The 20,465-nt window shown below is 46.0% G+C and overlaps 1 protein-coding gene across 1 annotated transcript in view; it reads right to left on the minus strand.

Moving 5' to 3' along the window:
- Window positions 1-20,465, minus strand: part of CMTR1 (cap methyltransferase 1) — a 1,053,443-nt gene that overhangs the window by 184,450 nt on the left and 848,528 nt on the right. The window contains exon 20 of the mRNA XM_086925906.1: window positions 9,953-10,021. Within this exon, the coding sequence (XP_086782032.1) occupies window positions 9,953-10,021 (69 nt within the window). The remainder of the gene's footprint in view (window positions 1-9,952; window positions 10,022-20,465) is intronic.

A 20,465-nucleotide genomic window follows, 5' to 3' on the forward strand; every position in this document is an offset into this window, starting at 1 on the left:
CTGTCCCTCCCAGGGAGAATTATATTTTCCGAAGCCTAAGGGAGGGAAAACTTACGCTCTTTGTCTGGAACAATACAGGCACGCACCGGGAGCTGGGAATCACAAGTCGCCGGACACGTCTGCAGAGGAACGGCACCTGGACTGCTCCAAGCCTGGAACTCCCACCACGAGGAGGAAGCCGGGGTGGGGGGGCGGGGGGTTAACAGAGCTCACCAAGAGTGTCGCTGGCCCTGTTTAAGCGCAAGACTTTGGACTCTACCCATCTTAATGTTTCTGTAATCAGCTCCCCCCTGGCCGCACCAGGGTGTTCCTGTTCCAGCAGAAACATTTCCTGGGATTTATCATTCTTCAAACCTTGGTATCTGATGAAACGTATTGTAAAAGAGCTAACTTTGCAAACCAGGCATTATGGAAAAAGAATGCAAAATTAATGGGTGAATTAAATCAAGAACTAATTACTAGGGGGATATTTTAATCAGTTTCTGTTCAAAACGGCATCAAACTAGTTATCTTTAGTGAGCAGAGCTTTTTCCAGACTTTACCGCCTTCTCTATGTAACTGAACTTTTGATTTATCTCAATGTAACTGAACTGGATATTATTAATAAACACTTTCGGAGTTCTCACTCTGCCATTTGAATAGCATTGCAGCACGTGTCCATAATCCGACCTCTGATTCTCTATACATTGCATTTGCAGACCCGATTCCAATTCATTTGTATGGAGGTGCCCGTCAGTATGGCGAATGCTACTTTCAATGAGCAGGAGGCTTTGTGGTTGGATTGCACCAAATTGCTTCCCCGGTTAGTGCGAGTGACCATCCCTTACCAATTAAAATGGTAGTAATTAAGGACTTAGGTCCTGGCTTATAATTTGGCGGGTGGCCCACACTTCGCCAGGGTAACAGAGTAAATTACTATGTGGCCCTGACAGAGGTGCTCCCAGCCAAATTTAGAAATGAACTGTAGCCCAGCAGAGTTCTGACATTGGCAGGAAACGCCGGCACAGCATTCTTGTTAATAAGTTGTAAGTTTGCCATTCGGCTCCACAACAGGAGGGAATGGTACAGCAAATTTAAATTTTTTTTACTTTCAAAACGAAAATCTTAAAGTTGAATTTTCTTCCTATGGCTGGGTGGGAGCGGGAGTCACAGAGCACTTTGATACCCTTTCCATCCAGGTTTTTCCTCGTGGCAATGGGCATTGAAAAACAGCTGTATTCCGGCCATTTAAAATTGAGAGTTCTGCATTATAGGTTAAAGTGGTGTGTTTGCTGGCCAGTGCAGGCCATAATACTTAATTCTTACACAGCTGTAAATAGTGCGGTCCCTTAGGTCTCAGATCCAGCAGTAATTAAACAAGCATTGGGACCTTATAAGTATTTAATTCTGCAGCACAATATCCTTGGTGCAACATCAACTGTTGCATAGCTAAACACTTATAATGTCCCAAAAGCGAGACCTATTGGCTATGCCAATGCTTGTTCTTCTTCTAATGGTATACCAAAATGATTTGCTGCCCATTTTACAATGTTGTTATAGAAAGCAATGCCATCTGGAGGTGAACCCTTGGAGGGGTAACTGCAAATCTCTTCTTCTGGGCTCTCTGTGTCGAGGTAGTTCCACTCAACCTCAACATTTTTGGTGTATTCCTCCTCTTCAGGTATGTCTCCGTATTCCTCAGGTTCTTCGCATCGAGGTTCTGGTGTTGGAGGGGAGTTGAAGATACCTTCTTCCTCTATTTCGGCGTCTTCTGCTTCTTCAGCGTCGACGTTCTGTGGTTCTGCAGCTGGCGTATTTGGGGATTCGAAAATCCTTCAATGAGGCATCAAAGTCCTTTTTCTTTTGTAGGAGCGCTGCCATTTCCTCCTTGAGTCTTCGCCTTTTCTTTTAGACCTCGAGGGCCCTCTTAGCGTCGGAAGCCGGAGATTTTCCTTTCTTCCCGACTTTAGCCTTCGGCAGTGTCATGCCCTTTTTTGCGGGTTCGGTGTCAACACTTTGTTTCGGCGTCTTCGACGATTTTCTCTACTCTGTAACCTTTGGTTGGGTTCTGAAGGGTTCTTTCAATCATGGCTGACCCTCGATCGCCTTCTTGCTCGGCCTCGGGGCTGCCTTGTACGCGTTCGTGGCCCTTCGGTTCCGACGGATCTTTATGGTGTCTTACCTTCTCAGTCTTCTTTTTCAGATCCTTCGCCTTGTTCTCACGTGGATTTTTTTTGGAGTCCCCCTCTAAGACCTCGGAGTCCCCCTCTAGGACCTCGACGTCCGATTCCTCGTGCGACGACTACGATGGTGCTCCATGTTCTTCCTCATCGCTAGAGAAACCCAGGTCTCTCAGAGACGTTTTCTTCGCTGCTTGTGACAATTTGGTGTAGTGGGCCTGTCTTTGATTTCGCCGTGTCCTTAGCGTCTTCAGCAGGAACGCTGCGCAGGCCTCACAGTCCTTGTACTGGTGATCTTCGGGCAGGCCGAGGTTGCAGACATCGCGTGGGTCGCATTGCGCATACTTGTGGTGGCACTTGGGGCAGAACTTGAAGGGTGTATTCTCCATGACCCCTACCTCACTATTTGTGGACCGGAGTGGTCCTCTGGTGTTACACCGAAGCTCTGCTCCTGCCTCTGGTTATGACGTTGATGACTGATGATATTTCTCGGCAGAAAATTTGAAACTTTCATCGGAGTTTCCTTTCTTGGTTCCAGACCCAACGGCTGAAAAAAGAATCTGAAGATGGCCACCACGCACGTCGACCTCCAGGATACCGTCTGATGTCACTCAGGGGAACGTACCTGCCACCAAATGGTGGTCAACTGTGACCAAAACAAGAAGAAAAAAAAAGAGACAATGCCGGACCCAGCGACCAGAGGGCGGAATGATGCACAGCATGTGATTCCAGAAAAGAATTCACACTGCAAAACGGAGGGTTTCGGATCCGAAGATAGTTTCGGCTGACTCAGTTCCAAGCCAGAAGGCTTGACGATTTGTCTCAGTGCCAAGCCAGAAGGCGCTGCGTCTCAATCACATTGTTTCGGTGCCGACCTTGGCCAGACGCAAAAACCACAATTGATGGACAGAATGCAGAACAATGTCATACATTCACCCCAGTACAGAGATCTGGGCCTAAATCCATCGTTTTTTTGCACTCCACACCACCCCAGTTCAGACATGGCCATATGCAAATCAGTCTGACCCTGTGCCTCATGGGAACAGTCCAGCCCGAGCTGCCAAGCCATGCCTTCCCTGGACCGGAAACAAGCTTCCGAGGACCGGTTTCTGGCATTCCAGCCGTCTTCAGCCCGGCTTGCTTGAATCCAGTGGTGTGGTGTGCATGGGACTCACGTCTGAGTATACCCATCCCACTCGGGGTGTCAAATGCAAAAACCACAGTTGATGGACAGAATGCAGAACAATGTCACACATTCACCCCAGTACAGAGATCTGGGCCTAAATCCATCGTTTTTTTGCACTCCACACCACCCCAGTTCAGACATGGCCATATGCAAATCAGTCTGACCCTGTGCCTCATATAGCCATGTCTGAACTGGGGTGGTGTGGAGTGCAAAAAAACTATGGATTTAGGCCCAGATCTAACTGAAGTTACAGGTAAGTAACTCGTTTTCTTATCCAGTATTGGGATATCTTTCATAGATTCACATGCTTAGAATCAGAATAGCTAGCAGTAAATAATACTCATATGCATAGTGGACGGTGGGTATCATAAGAGGTGTAAAAGATACCATGCCAAGACCAATGCAAAATTCACAAACATGTTTATCTTGTGTGAAAGAGCAAACCATACTTATACATAATAATGGTCATATAAAACATTACACTTTACGATATTAGTTACAATCCATTCTTGCCATCAGGCTTACCTTATCTAAAAAGATTTCGTAGTACTGCTTGTCCAACTGCCGATTCAGCCTCTGTTGCCAGATCCAAGCAATAATGCCTTGTGAAAGTGTGTACACTCTTCCAGGTCGCAGCTCGGCAAATTTTGTCCAAGGATACACAAGCAAACAATGCCGTAGAAGAAGACATTGCCCTGGTAGAATGAGCTTTCGGTTTTCTTGATAATGGATGACCTGCTTTGCAATGACAAAATTGAATAGCAGATGCAATCCACTTTGAGATGGTAGCTTTTGAGATAGCAGATCCTTTTTTGGGTCCCCCATACGAGAGAAACAACTGATCAGATTTCCTGATGGACACAGTCCGAGATATGTAAAATTTTAGGCATCTCTTGACATCCAAAGTATGCAATGACTTCTCCGCTGCAGAAGACGGATTGGGGAAGAAAGTCCGCAATACCACAGGTTCATTGAGATGAAATGAAGTTGGAACCTTAGGAATGAATGTGGGATTAGTCCGCAAAAGGACGTAATCATTAGTGAATTTCAGATATGGTTGCCGTATAGTGAACTGGATGTTTCATGAGCTGTTGAACCACATTTAGCTTCCATTCTGGAGGAGAAGCCTTAACAGGCGGGAAAGTCCTGAAAAGTCCCTTCAGGAACTGCTTAATGAGACGATTTGAATAAAGTGACCCCATCCCTGAAGACCTTCTGTATGTAGAAATAGCGGTTAAATGCAATTTAACCGAGGCGAATCTTAGACCAGACTTAGAGAGTGACAACAGGTAAGGTAGCACCTTATCAGGAGAACATTCCAACGGATGTAGACTATTATTAGAGCACCAATGACAGAATCTCTTCCATTTCAGGACATAGGTCCGCAATGTGGAAGGGGCTCTTGCTCTGTTTAGAATATCTCTGCATTCCTGAGGAATCTCTATGTCCTTGAAATCTGTGAGTCCAGGAACTGAGCATGGAGTTGCAGTTTAGCTGGGCAAGGGTGGAAAATCTGCCCCTCGCTCATTGATAGCAGATTGAGCTGTATCGGAAGGCGGAACGGCTTGCACTTGGAGAGAAGGAGAAGCTCCGTGAACCAGTGTTGACGCAGCCATTTCGGAGCAATCAGAATCATGCAACATGGTTCCTTTTTCAGTTTGTGCAAAACTCTTGGGATTAGAGGAAAGGGAGGGAATGCGTAAGCAAAGATTCCAGTCCACCTCATCATCATGAATGCGTTTCCCCAAGAACCCTTCTCCGGTTCTCAGCTTGCGAAGAAAAGGCACTTCCTGTTGCTCTTGGTGTCAAATAGATCAAGCTTCGGCTTGCCCCACTTCTGAAAGACGCTGTCCAGCCCTGATTGATCCTGTTCCCACTCTTGGCAAGATTTCGTTGTTCTGCTGAGACAGTCTGCCCAGGTGTTCTGTGCTCCTGGTAGATGTTCCACCTTGATTGTTATTTTGTGCAAGAGAAGCTACTTCCAAATGCTCTGAGCCTTTTGAGACAGAATGTGAGACCTCGTACCACCCTGCTTGTTCAGGTAATGCATACAAGTGGTGTTGTCGGTTCTGATGAGAACTGTTGAACCTCGCAGTCTGGGAAGAAAAGATTGCAGGGCTAGTGCAATTGCCCGAAGTTCCAGAAAATTGATGTGCATCTTTGCCATCGATGAAGACCACTTTCCGCCTATACTGAGGTCTTGAAGGTGGGCCCCCCAACCTTCTAGGGAAGCATCTGTGGTGATGATATAATCTGGAATTGAAGGTTGAAAAGTGAGCCCTACGGAGATATTCTTGGAACTTCTCCACCAAGAAAGCGTTTCTTTCATAACAGGAGGCACTTGAACAATGTTGTCGAACGACCCCGATATTTGGAGCCACTTGTTGTCCAGCTCCTCTTGAAGTGGTCTCATCCTTAACCTTGCCTGAGGCACTAGCAGGATTGCTGACGATAAAATCCCCAGAAAAGATTTGATCAGTCTCATTGAAGCAGACTTTCTTTTTAGGAGTTCTGATGCCAGAGAGAGAAGGCGAGATATCCTTTCTGTGGACAAGAAAGCCTTGTCTTGAAGAGTGTCCAATTTCGCTCCCAGGAATTGTGTTACTTGGGACGGATAAAGGCTTGACTTTTGGGCATTCAGTGATAGTCCCAGTGAGTGAAACACCTGCAGGCATTTTGTCGTTGCCAGAGATGTCTGGTGAAAGGATGGAGCCTTTATTAGCCAGTCGTCCAAATATGGGAACAATTGTATGCCTTGTAGCCTGAGATGAGCTGCTACCAGGGCTAGAAATTTGGTAAAGACTCTTGGAGCCGAATGTAGGCCGAATGGAAGAACTCTGAACTGGAAATGTGCACCTGCCACAGTGAACCTCAGGAATTTCCAATGCTTGTGATGAATTGGGATATGGAAATATGCATCCTGGAGGTCCAGGGTTGTCATTAAGTCTGCATGATCCAAAAAAAGAAGAATTTCCTGGAGTGTTACCATGCGAAAGGATTTTTTCTGAAGGTACTTGTTCAGCATCCGCAAATCTAAAATTGGCCTCCAATCCCCCGACTTTTTCTTTATCAAGAAAAAGCGAGAATAGAATCCTTTTCCTTTTTGAGACTAAAGGACTCTCTCTATTGCTCCTTTTGATAGCTTAGGTTCCACTTCTTTCTTGAGAAGAGAGAGATGTGGTGGGTTCGTTTTCAGAGGTGGATGCGGAGGAGGAAATTTGGTGAATTCCAGAGTGTGTCCAAATTTTATGATATCTAATACACATTTGTCTTTGGTTATTTTCTTCCAATTGTGCAAATGCTGGGAAATTTTGGGAATTTTGAAAGCTGGGTCTGGTGCAGGTGCAAAAAGAAAGTCACTGCCTTCTGGCAGAATCTCTGCCTTGAGTCGGACGTCTCTTGCCTTGTTGTCTGCAGGCAGCCGCTGGAGGATTTTTGTAGCTTTGTTGCGGTTGTTGGTAGTTGTACCCATAACGACCTTGGTTACCTTGCTGTTGATACTTTTGGTATCCTCCCCGAAAGGAGTAAGATCCTCTGCCTCTTGCTCCACGAAAAGGTGTCTTCCTATACCGCAAAGCACCCAAATATCTAGCAGTATCTGTGTCTTTCTTTTCTCTTGAAGAGCATCATCAATATGCTTGCCGAACAAGAGGTCACCATCGAAGGGCATATCAAGTATTTTTGTTTGGATTTCAGGTTGAAAATTTGTAGACTTAAGCCAGCCATGTCGTCTTAATGTAGCTGCTCCAGAGAGCTGACAAAATCCAAGCGATGCTATATCTACAGAGATATCTATGATCTCAGAAGCTGATCTTTCACCTTCCATCAGAATTTTCCGTGCTTCCATTTTCTTGTCTTCAGGTAAGTACTCTATGTATGGCGAGATGTCCGACCATAACTGTAGGTCATATCTGCTTAAAATGGCCAAGCAGTTCGTCGCCCGAACCGTAGCACCTGCCATGGTTGTAAAACGCTTGCCTATGTTTCAAGGCGCCTTCCATCTTTATCCGGAGGAGCTGTTATAGGAGCGGAAGGATTCCTAGATTTTCTCTGCGCTGCCTGCTTTAGGTTGACCTGAAAGGCAGGCAGGAGCATCATCCGGTGCCTTGTACTTTTTATCAATTCGAGGCAGAATTGCAGGAATGGAAAATGGGGTCTTCATGATTTTTATTCCTTCTTCCCAAATGTGATCAATTATGGGAATGGAACGTGTCGACTTTCTGTTCAGGTCTTTAAAATCATACAAAAAACACTCTGTCTTTTGTACTGGCATGGTCAGGTGAAATCTTGTAGCTGCGCTCTCTCCATGATGGCGTGAAAACCTCCTATGTCCTCAGGAGGAGAGTCTGCAGCTGGAGGAATAGGCGAAGCTGGATCTGGGATCAGATAATCGTCCCATTCATCTACGGTAGTTCGTGAATTAGGAATTTCTCCTTCCTCTGCTACCTAGTCTCTATCTTCATCCTGCGACAAATGCAAAGGTAGTGTCACCTGGGGCTCAGAAACTGGCAATGCAGGTGTTACAGGTTGTATATCTACAGGAGTAGAAACTTGTTGCGGAGCAGGAGTTGGAGGAAAACGACTATTATAGTCTTTAAGCATCGCCGAAAGATCTTGTAGCAAAGCTGCTGGCATTTGAACCATAGGTTCCTGATGGAAACTTTCTTGTGGCACTCTCAATGACTCACAAGGATCATAATATTCCTCTTCTTCCTCCTCATGATACTTTATCCTGAGCTGGGAAGGGTCACGTGCCTGCCCATAAAGATCCTCGGCATCCTCAGATTCCTCCAAATAATGGCTAGGAGGCAAGGGTGAAATGTGTGACACATCATGATAAAATGTTCTATTGGATGACAATTTAGAGCTCAAAACAGGTGTAAACTGTAAAGGCGCTGGTCTTGCACGCTTTAACGTAGCAGAAATATACGTTGACGGTGACTCATATTCTGCAGATATAGAAGTAACAATTGGCAGACGACGTTGAAATCATAGTCGCTGTCGACGGAAAAGACATAGTCGACGAGGTGGTCATCGACGTCATGGTCGAAGTCGTCGTCGACGGTGAGGTCGTCGTCGACGGTAGGCTCGTCGACGGACTCGTAGTCGACAGTGGACTCGTCGACCGAATCGGCGACGGTCTCGTCGTCGACGGAAGGCTCGTCGTCGACGGGAGAATCTTCGTCGACGGCGGAGGCATCGTCGACGGAATCTTGGACGGCGAAGCAGGCGTTGACGAGGTGAGAACTCTCGATGATGAAGGGGCTCTCGTCGCCGACGGAGACTTCGTCAACGGTATATTTTTCTTCAACGTTTAAGATCCACTCACCTTCTGTGTTGATTTCCTCGTCGACTAAGAAGATTTAGCCATCGATGGAGGGTCCTGAAGAGATTTAGAGGCAGTTTCCTGAGAAACCTTAGCCTTATCTCTAGATTTTACCTCAAAAGAGACTTTCTCTTTTTTTGAGGAAGAGTGACCTACTTCAGAGGAAGACATTTTTAGGGTCTTACTCCTCTTTTCAGGAGGATCTCCAGATCTATCTCTCTTCTTAGAGATGGGAGTACACACTTGAGGACTAATGCTGCCTTCACCTTCAGAAACTCCTTCAGATGATGCCTTCAATTTCTCCAACCAAACCAGCAGAAGTCCTTCTCTATCCTTCAAGGTTTTGGCAGGGAAGGTCCTACAAATCCTGCAGTCCTTAACCTTGTGTGCTGGGTAGAGGCAATAAATACACTCCTTATGTGGGTCCTCAAAGTTAAGTCTTTTCTTCCCACAGGAAGAACATGATAGAAACAAGCTTTTCTTAGAATCAGACATAATTTCTCCTCAAAGAAAGGAACAAGGAAAAAACTGAGCAGAGCTCAGGGAGACTCCCTAACACACGAGGTGCGGTAGAAAATCTGAGGGTTTGCCTCTCTGTGGGGATGGGTCTAGAGGGTGCTGCTGCCTGATTGGCTGGTTTCCAAAGTTTGGTTCTTTTTACAAAAAGACTGAGATAGGCTATTGTAGTGACTTTTCTATACACTGTAGCCTATGGTATAATGTTATTTTGACTATAATGTATATGTTTTATTGTACCGCGAGACTCCCACCTCGTCGGAGGGGATGATTCTAAGCATGTGAATCTATGAAAGATACCCCAATACTGGATAAAAACAACTTACAAACATCCGGACCCAACACTAGCTGGCAGGAGTATGCAAAGCATATGCATCTACAGCACAGGCAGATGCAGGCAACCGTACCTAGACTTGGAAAAAAACCTGATACATTGCAGAGTGTCCTTGAAAGAAATACGGAACTTTAAACATTTGATTTTAAATTCTACGAACTAGACAATTGAAAATTGTCACATAAACATCTAAACAACTCTATAATATCACCCTGAATTAGAATGTTCAGAGAGACAGCTGCATATGCTGTGTACATTTTTGTCAGGGAAACATTGAAAATGGTAATGAGATGTAGAAGTAACAGAATGAAGGTGACCAGTCTTTTTTACCAGTGACAACCGCAGGTTTGAGGCCACAGACTTGCAAAACATCCCATCTTCTCTGCAGTCATCAGCATACAATTTGGAAATATATCATGCAAAGCACTCACCGAATTGGATTCATGTCAGGCCTGCTTGGTTTTGAGATTGCTTTTACAAATTTCTCTGCCATTTGAATCCTAAAAGAAACAAAAGAAACAGTTACAACAAAAATACCTTAAATAGCATGCACCAGCCTCCACTGTCTTTAAGAAATTCACTGTTAAATGACTCAACATTGCCCTCACCACGAATAATCAGTTTGATTTTCATTATCTGTTCCTTTTCTTTGTTCATTTGAAGATGTTCAACCAGTAAAGAGTGGGGATCCAGATTGGATCATATACATAGCTAGATGTACAGGAAGGGGGCCACCACTTTATCATGCAATGTCCACCTATGACAAGTACATAATAATCCTATCACCATTTTTATCTGTGTATTGGAACTCCTGAAAGATAGGTTGCTGACCAGAAATAGTTGTTGCTGAACATCCACAACCACAATTCGATGAAAAGCTTGCATAAATGGGAAAATATGTTGGTACTAAGCGTTACACAATGGGAACTCATCTTCAGCTGCACCAATAGTAGAAAAGTGTCTTTAATTCTGAAATGTTATAGGCAGAGATCAGTCCTCTATGGTGTGAAGAAGCCTTCATGCATATATGCACAATAATTTTCATTATAAAGAAGTTTGCTTTAATTGAACAGCCAATAAATAACTCATTTTCCAACTGCAATACAAGAAATGTGATTTACTCTAACATATGTAACCGTTATCTACACACTATGTAGGGCAGACCACACAAGAAGTGACAAAAAATCATTTAACACAGAACTTGGATTACACTTGGAACATTATGAGCTCCATTAGTTTCCCACTATGTAGCTCTGAAACATGGGGGGCGTGGTCTGTCCAGTTAAGATGGTGAAGGTGCAGTAATCACGCTCCTGGACCTTCTTCAAATCTGTAACCATCCGATCTGCTGTGGCCTGTTTATCCCCACTAAGAGGTCACCCTATATAATTCCTGAGAACTACAGAGTCAATCCGGTACCCAATGCTGTTAATCCCATGCGTGGGCCCCAGGTGGCCCAACTCTGGAGACGCACCCTTCCCCGGCCTAGCGAGCAGACCGCCGCATGAGCACTGTGACGAAACGGGGTGTATTATATGGTGTTGTTGTGCAGACTCACTGTGTGATACACTTATCGACCCCTTTAGGACCCTTAGGTTTCCTCTGTCAAACCCTCAGCTCATCCCTAGGTAGCAGTAAGGCTTACACAGAGGAACAAGTGTAAAGCATTTAGACAGCACCAAAACAATTGAAGAAATCAACCAGACACAACAACCAATGTATAAAAAATAGATTGTATTTTTATGAGAATTTAGACGCTGGAACGAAAAAGATCCACTGGAGGGTTCCGGGATATGGATTTTACAAGTAATACTAAATCAAGGCATTTTTCACTCAACCACGTTAAACAAGCGCTGGCAGATTCAACACATTTCACACTTAGAAACGTTTTCAAGGAAAACTTGGTTAAGTGTCAATGTGGTTGGTTAGATGTACTTGGGGTAGCCAACTCTGGCAGGGAGCTAGTCAGAGGGACCGGCAAGGTCCTTAGGAACTGTTACCTCCACAAAAGAAGCAGGCCTTCAGCAGCACAAGGTACTTTATCCGTGTTGCAATGGATTCCTATGGAGTGATCCTAATGCAAGGGATGAAGGATGCTGAAGATGCTCTAAGGATGCTGTGGATGTGACGCCGTCGACGAGGGCCTTCCTGCAAAGATGCCTTGGTCCACGAACATGGTGAGGGCGTCTTAGTTGCAGAGTCGACGTCACATGGAGTCCTCTCAGGACGGGCCGAATTGGACTACTAGTCGCTCGGTGTTGCAGTCACAGGCCAATCCTTCCTGGGTCGATATCTCACCTTCTGGGGGTCTCAGCAATGCTCCGATAGCTGCCCCGCCCCTCCCCCCCCCCAAGGATCAGCACACTCTGGTGCAACTCTGTGAATCGGGTCTTGGCATGTGGTGATGCATGGTGGGCTACCAACTTGCTCAGCTGTTGTGTCCTTGTACTGCGAACAGGAGGCCAGGCAGCTGGCCCTTGGAGTTCTCTGGCATGACTGGGCTCTGGAGACAACTTCCCCTTGAGCAGGACACAGCAGGCAGTGTCTCTTGCTTTGCTTGCCAGCAGGTGCAGTCTTTGAGGGCGCAGCATCTCTTTGCTCATTCTTCAGTGCAGCAGGACAGTCCTTCTGTCCTGCTTCCAAGTTTATTGAGATCTGAGTTCTGGGTGCTAGGGGGGCTCTATTTATCTTCAGAAAATACTCTCAGGGTATGATGTGGTTGGTAGCCAGTGGGGTCTCAGGCTCTCTTCCTCCAGATGACCACTTCCTGGGAAGTGTGGCATCTGGCTCTCCCAGGATGCACCATTCTGCTCACTCCCAATATGGCAATACTCCTCATTCAACACTCAGAGCTCCTCAGGCCACCCCATGTAAACCTGTTTGACAGCTGGCTTCTCCTCTCCTGTCCCCAGTGCCAGCCTATCCGCATGAACAATAGGGCACCCCCTCTCTCAAGTGTTACCCTTTTGCCCTTCAAACACTTCTCTCCAGGAGGGCAGAAAGCTGTCTGCAGGACAAGCTCCATGTACATCAGTAAACGGGCACTGGAAACCTTCGCCAACTAAAGGGGCAACTTCTAAAGTTGCACTTTGCCCACAAGTGACATTACATTCGATTTAACCTTTAAATCGGATTTAATGCACAAATTCTTTTGATACTAAATAGCACCAACGTTAGTGGTCCAATTTAGAAGTCTGCAGGGCTGGGGTGCCAGCCTCTAATTGGGCTACTAGCCTTTCCACAGTAAAAACGGCAATTTAAGCGTTTTACTTCTGAAACATGTTAAAGTACATACAGCACCCTGCCTTAGGGCTTGTTAGGCCTGCCATTGGGTGACTTACATATGTTAGAAAGGGAGGTTTGAGCTTTGCCATTACCTTAAATAGCAAAGTTGAGTTAGCCGTTTTAAACTGCACTTCTAGCCTGCAGTAGCAGACTGGGAGCCATGTTTTACCTTTTTATACTCTGGGGGCATAACCTGTGCTGCAATCCACGAGAGACACCTCATCCTACAGGCTCTAGGTAGCCCTGGTACCATATACTAGGGATTTACAAATAAGTTGGGTTATGCCAAATGGGGAAAAGTCAATCAAACATGCATCATTTTAAGGTCAGTGCACATGCACAGATTTCTATTTAGCAGGGCTCAGGGTATTTTAGAACAATTACACCAGTACCTGGAAGTCAAGAATGGGGACAAAGTGTCAGGGTAAATCTGCAAAAAAGCCTGTTTCCTTAACCGCATGCGCGCTAGCGCAATTCCGCTCCTGTGCTGAGTTTTTTAAAACCGCACTTTACGTGACGAGCTGGGCTCGTCATCAGCGTGCGAGGAGGCTACGCCATGACGAGCCCAGCTCGTCATGAGCGTGGAAGGGGTTAAATCACCAACAGTACTGACCCCATTTGCTCTCCTACAGGAATGACCAAATACACCATTAACTGAATGCAGGGTTGCTGCTCTTGGGTGCCTGTTTTGCCCGTAATAGCAGAGGAAAGCGGGCCAGGAGAAGACTGTCCGATCCAGAGAGCTCCGAACAAGCTATACTGAGTGACCCCACCTAGCTGTAACGCACCATGGAGAAAGACAAAGGCTCTGCAACACAAGCCTAGACCAAGACACAAGTTCACCACTGCCCCTACAGGAGGAACTGGGCCACGAGACACTCCAGGCCCCATGAAATATGGTACTTGCTAACCTTTAAACTATACTAAATGCCATTCAGGTGTCCTGTGAAGATGTTGAAACTAAACTCTGTAATGTCAGGGTGGATGTATAGCTTCTGCGCGAAGATCTCGGCAATGTCGCCCACAGTGCTTCCAAAGCCTAAGACAGAATGTACACTCTGGAAGACTATATCAGGTCCCTCAAGAACAAAGTGCTAAAATTTCTATCGCAAACTGCCTCTCTTGACTGAAGAGCTGAAGATGCAGAAAACTGGTCGCGATGCAACCACCTAAGATTTATTGATCTTGCGGAGAGCATAGAAGCACCTGATGTAACAAACTTTCTGTAAAACGTGGTTGTCTGAGTGTGTGCCAGAAGGTAACCTCTCCCAGCTGTTTGTCACTGAACAAGCACACAAATCCTTTACCCAACTCAACCTACGACCAGCCCGCCACCCCCCACCCCATGGCCAATGATTGCACAAATCAATTATCGTGTCAGGGACGCCATCGTTCAAGAAGGGCCCACTAATGCATCAATCAACCCGTATTATGATCTTTCCAGACAATACCCTCAGAATATACGCGAGAGTCCAAAAAGAAGTGATGTTCCTTTGACAAATTCAAACAGAAACTCAGAACTTGAAATATGTGCCTATTTTTCAAGCACAACTCAAGTTTCTCCATGAAAGCCACTCCCACTTCTTTGACACTCCTGAGGCGGCATAGGGACTTGGCGACCAAAAAACCAATCGGAAGGCGCACAACTGAAAAACTGCTCAGAGTGTCTTTCGAACCATGCACCTCCTGCATCCCTCCACCGCGCAGCATAAGCAATAATGACAAACTAAATTCTGGAGGACACCCAGACTGGCTTCAAACTCACCAGACTCGACTGGACCAGAGAGGAAGTAACACTACAAAACAATTACCCTAAAGGCTGAAAACAACACGTTGGACAGCAACGAGAGACTGAACCATGAACCCACCAGAGAAGTCGCGACCCAAAAAGGGGCCACCCCATGAACCTAGTCAGTGGAACCAACGACTATGGCAGCAGCATGTTTAGAATATTCGTACACACAAGAACGTCCACACCTAAGATCCTGCTTACATTCTTCCTTTCCTTTTTAGGTTGAGCTAGAGTTGCGCATGAGTAGCATGCAGTCTAGCTCAGTACCCGTTGTATTCACTTTCTTGGGAATCTGAGACAGCGTTCGGCTCAGCGCCTCTGCTGTCTCAGATTTGTCCTCGTGAACGCGCTTTTGGATCTGTCTGCTGGCAGCTTGCTGGAGACAGCTTCAGTGCTTTCGGTTTCGGAGTGCGTGTCTGCTGAAAACTTAAGGCATGTTTAAAACACACAGCACACATACACGCAGGCAGGCACACACACAGGCACAACACACACAGGCACATACAAGAGCACCCCCACCCCCACCCCCACCCCCACCCAGGGCATACATACACACACAAACGCGCACACACACACTCCCAACCCCACTCACCGGGCACACGCAGAGCTTCCATCACTGGGGGAGGGGGGGGGGGGCGGGCACCGTCAATGTGCCCCGACGCCCCCCCTCACCGGCTCCTCTCGTCCTGTTCCTCCATGTCCAGACTCCGCAGCCCGCTCCGTTGTTTCTCCGCCCCTTCAGGACAGTTCGTGCGTGTCACGCCTCTCTTTTCTCCCGGCCGGAAATCCTATTTGTGTGTCAGGCCTCGTTTTCACCACGCATTTACAGCAATGGCGAGAGCTTGTTTCTTTTTGTGACCTAGACAAGGCTTGTTGCATCACACATACGGAACTGACTAGCCAGGACTGTGGAAATTCCATCTAACCACTTCCAAATGATTTTTAGTAAAGCGAGTTGGCTTTATGGTTTATGGGGCTCCGCAGGAAAGAATTGTGTTTTAAGATGTAAAAAAGTGTGGTACTGATTTGCAACAGGTAGTTATGACAGGCATTGACAAAACGGCGCTGAATCTTTCACGATTGCACTTAATTTTTTTATATAAAATATTAATATGTAAGGAATAATAAGTTTAGCACTCCGTTTTCACCTTTCATGGCCTATAAACGTTAGTGACTCTTCTTTATGTAACATTGCAGCTCGTTCAGCTCATTGCCTCCTAACAAGATGCTATCAGCAGGCTTCCGGAAAGCAGCATTAGCTGCCGTACTCGGTGCAATAAAAGCATTTCATTTGTGCCGAGGGAAAACAGTTCCGGAGCACCGCTTCGCTGGACTCCAGCAGACGCGGGAAGAGAGCATTGACAAAGCCTGTAGTTAGGCTGAAGTGTGAAAACGTAGAGCGGTCATCAGAGTGCGGTCAACCCTCACATAGGGTAGGTAAGAGCAGCGTAGAACCCTATACAGCTTCGCCTGTCACAGGATGTAAAATCTCGTAAAGTATAAAACTCCGTCAGTCCGCTCTGAGCTCTCTTCGGGTAAGTCCCTGGTGTCAAAGCGCTAGAACCCTTCGGCGACTGCCCGTCCCCCAGTCCCTCTCTCAATTGAACTGTGCGTATTTTAAATAAGGTGCTTCATTTACATTTCGATTCTTCAAGGCTGGGAGTCTCACGTGTGTACTGTATATTATCTCTTGATCAACCATTTAATAACTGGTCTACTGTAAATCCTGTGCTTCTCTTATTAACATTTCCGTCTAAAATTCTCCAGATTAATTGTCGTTTTATTTGCTGAGTTTCACTTCCTCGGGAGGGCTGTTTGCTCTGTGGACAGACACTTTTGTGACAGCCCCGTTTAAACGAAGTCCTAACTTACATACTGATGTCAAATTCTTTGTTTCTTCCGATAGGTGACAATTCCTTTCACTTACTCCAGGCCCCTCTCCCCTCCCCCCGTTCCTTTCAGACTTTTCTTTCTAAACACTGCAAGTCCTGTCTGGCGCTGGCTTCTCCTTCCTGTTCGTGCTGCTGAAGGTCAGATGCGGGATTGGAAGTTTTCTTTGAATATTTGCATAAATGTGTTTTCAATTGGCTGCTGACTCCTGAAAACATGTCGTAGAACTTCAAATGCCCGTGTGTCTTTTGTCTTTGTGTTACAGCTTACTTTGTGGGCGTTTCAGTTGTCTCACTGCTCAGTCTTTCTGCCTGATCCAGTGAGTGAATTCTGGAATTGTGGACACGTGAACTTCTGAGGCCAAAATCAGTTGGTTACATTTACAACTTTTTCCTGGTTATTGGTGTTTTGTTTGTTTACCTTGTTTTCTACAGCATCATTTCACCAGTTGGTGTTAGACTGCTTTACATGCATCAGTTTACAACAGCTACAGCATCAAATCTACCAAATGTGCAGATCAGCAGGGACGGCTGCTGTGGAAGGGAGGTAGACATGGCGATTCTTATGTAGAAACACTAATGTAACATCTGCTACTGCGACATACTTACCATACTGGGTAGTTGTAATGCCCCCTCACACACCCTTCCCTCACCCTCCATCACCCTCACACACCACCCTCACCCTCACACCCCCCCTCACACCCTCACACACCCCCTCACCCTCCCCTCACCCTCACATTCCCTCACCTTCACATCCCCTCATCCCCCTCGCATCCCCTCATCCCCCCTCGCATCCCCGCATCCCCTCACCCTTCCTCACCCTTCCTCACTCACCCTCACCCACCCTCACTCACCCACCCTCACTCACCCACCCTCAGCCACCCTCACTCACCCCCCTCACCCCTCCACACCCACCCTCACCCACCTTCACTCACCCACCCTCACTCACCCCCCCTCACTCACCCCCCCTCACCCCTCCACACCCGCCCTCACCCCCGTCACTCACCCTCACTCACCCACCCACCCTCACTCACCCACCCTCACTCACCCTCACTCTTCCTCACTCACCCCCCCTCACCCCTCCACACCCACCCTCACCCCCGCTCACCCTCCCTCACCAGCATAGCATAACAAAACAAAGCTTAGCATAGCATAAAAAAATAGCATAATAAAACACAGCATAACAAAGCATAGCATAGGATAGCAAAAAAATAACAGCATAGCATAACAAAACATAGCATAACAAAACACGACAACACATAGCATAACAAAAGATAGCATAGCATAATAAAACACTTCAAAACATAGCAAAGCATAATAAAACACAACAAAAAGAGCATAGCATAACAAAATATAGCATAGCATAACATAGCATAGCATAACAAAGTATAGCATAACATAGCATAGCAAAACATAGCATAGCATAGCAAAACATAGCATAGCATAACAAAAGATAGCATAGCAAAAAACAGCATAGCATAGCATAACAAAATAAAGGATAGGATAGCAAAACATAGCATAACATAACAAAAAAAAACATAGGATAACAAAACATAGCGTAGCATACAGCATCACTCCATACCACCACTGCATTACTCAGGGGCACCACAACATCACTATGCGCAGCCACAGCATCACTCGTTCGGCATCCCAACATCACTCGGCGCCACCACAGCATCGATCTGTGCAACCATTCAACAACACCTGGTTCAAATATGTTCTCTCAATGTTTCAAGCTTTATTACAAATGTAACAAAAAGATGTTAATATTTCACTTCTGTCCTTGGATTTTCGTCACAATAAAATACACTGAACATAATCTTCACAAAACTTATTTACAAAAGTTTAAGCTATTGCCATTATAAACTACAATAACTTTTTAAAATGTATTAATTATTGAAAAAAATTTAAAAGCCATTGTTATTTGTAATATCAATACATGTAAGTCACGTAAATACAACACATAGTGCATTACGAATGCTATAGATGTTACATTTGCAAAAGTTTTAACTATTGGCATTGTAAATGACAAAGCTATTAATTTCGCTATTTTCAAAAACAAAACATAAATAAAAAATTTGTCATTTACAATACCAATAGCTCAAACTTTCCTAATGCGAAACCTATTGCATTGCAAATGCTTGTTTTTATAGTTCTCATTCGGGGAGTTAGGGGTGACAGATGCTTTGGAAGGAGGAAGTATGGAGGGGGAGGTTGTTGGGGGGTTGGGTTGTTTGTTGAGTTTTTGCATTTTTGTTGCTTTAGGTTACTCCTACACATGGCGTGAGAGATCCCTCACACCACACAAAGGAACTTATGTCGACTTACCAGCTCCCCGAACTACAAGGCTCCCCTACAACAGCCGTCCCCCCACAGGAGCAAAACCAATCCACCTTATATTATCAGCTTCATAACGACCCATAGAGTCATGACATGGAATGTAAATGGGCTCCTGTACCACGTAAAAAGGACTGCTCTGCTCCACTATGCCAAATACTTTCTCCATTCTGTACTCCTAGTGTAGGGGACCCACCTGTAGGGCTCCAATTGCCTCTTCCTGAAACAGCTCAGGTATGATAGGGCCTTCCACCCTGGCTTTATCCCTTTCCCTGTCCTGAACAATGTCACCGACCCCCTGGGCAGGTATGTAAGGGTGGAGTGTATCCCGAAAGGGAACCACTACAACATTCTACACTTATATATCCCTCCTCACCTAACATCTCAAACCCATTCAGCTCTCAATTAAACACTCATAAACGTTTCTGCAGATATGACCATCATTGGGGAAAAGGGGTGGGCGTTAATGCCTGCTTAACCCTGACATAGCAGCCAATGGCACCTCAACAGCACATAGACTGACTGAGGTCAAACAACTGAAGAACTGGATGGACTCCTTGGGACTCAATGATGTATGGTGGATCTGGCACCCCAGAGACAGGCTATAGATCCACTCCTCAGCAGTGCATGGCACATGGTCACAATTTAACCTACTCCTGCAAATGAGGTCCTGCGCATCAGCCGAGTGGAGATTCTCCCCAGGGATATCGCTGATCATTCTCCGGTCAAGGCCGAATTCGGGACTCCCAGGATGGCCAGTGCACAGATCTCCTGACCACTGAGTTACAGCCCTACTTCAATTCAAATAAGGAGAATGTGGCATTTGCAGGTACACTATGGGGGAAGGGGGGGGGGGGGGGGGTCGGTAAGACAATCATCCATGGAATGGCCAAATGTTGTGTACGACGGTGGGAGGTGACAGTCTTGGATGCCTTTATTCTCTCACTAGAATGACCAATTTCTCAAAATTCAACAGAGACTGCAGCCGAATCTTGAAGGGTACAAAAAAGGGGTGGTGATGGACGGAGCATCTGAAACAATCAAACACTCACACCCAATCAAAAGATCTGGGTTTGATCCATCACCGTTCTTTAGCCCACTCTGCCACCCCAGTTCAGACATGGCTATATGCAAATCAGTCTGACCCTGTGCCTCATGGGAATAGTCCAACCCGAACTGCCAAGCCATGCCTTCCCTGGACCGGAAACAAGCTTCCGAGGACCGGTTTCTGGCATTCCAGCTGTCTTCAGCCCGGCTTGCTTGAGTCCAGTGGCAAAGTGAGCAAGGGACTCATATCTGAGCATACCCTGCCACACTTATGGCGGCCAAAAGCGGTACAAAAGGGGGTTGTGATGGACGGAGCATCTGAACCAATCAAACACTCACACCCAGTCAAAAGATCTGGGTTTGAAGGAGCTGAAGCCAATCTCAAGCAAACCGCTATAGAGGAAGCACGCCAATGTGGCAGAGAGCCTCCACATACAAAATATATGAACAACGCCATCAAACTGCTCTACTGGCTTGCGGCAAACTGCTCTAATGGATTGCCACCAGAGACACGGCTACCGGAATAATCCCTAAAATACTTGCTCTAACATGTTCCATCAGATGCAACTCAAGCAAGATAGCATTGGCATTCTT

This window comes from Lissotriton vulgaris, chromosome 6 (assembly GCF_964263255.1).
Source record: "Lissotriton vulgaris chromosome 6, aLisVul1.2, whole genome shotgun sequence".
In the NCBI taxonomy this organism is placed as follows: Eukaryota; Metazoa; Chordata; class Amphibia; order Caudata; family Salamandridae; genus Lissotriton; species Lissotriton vulgaris.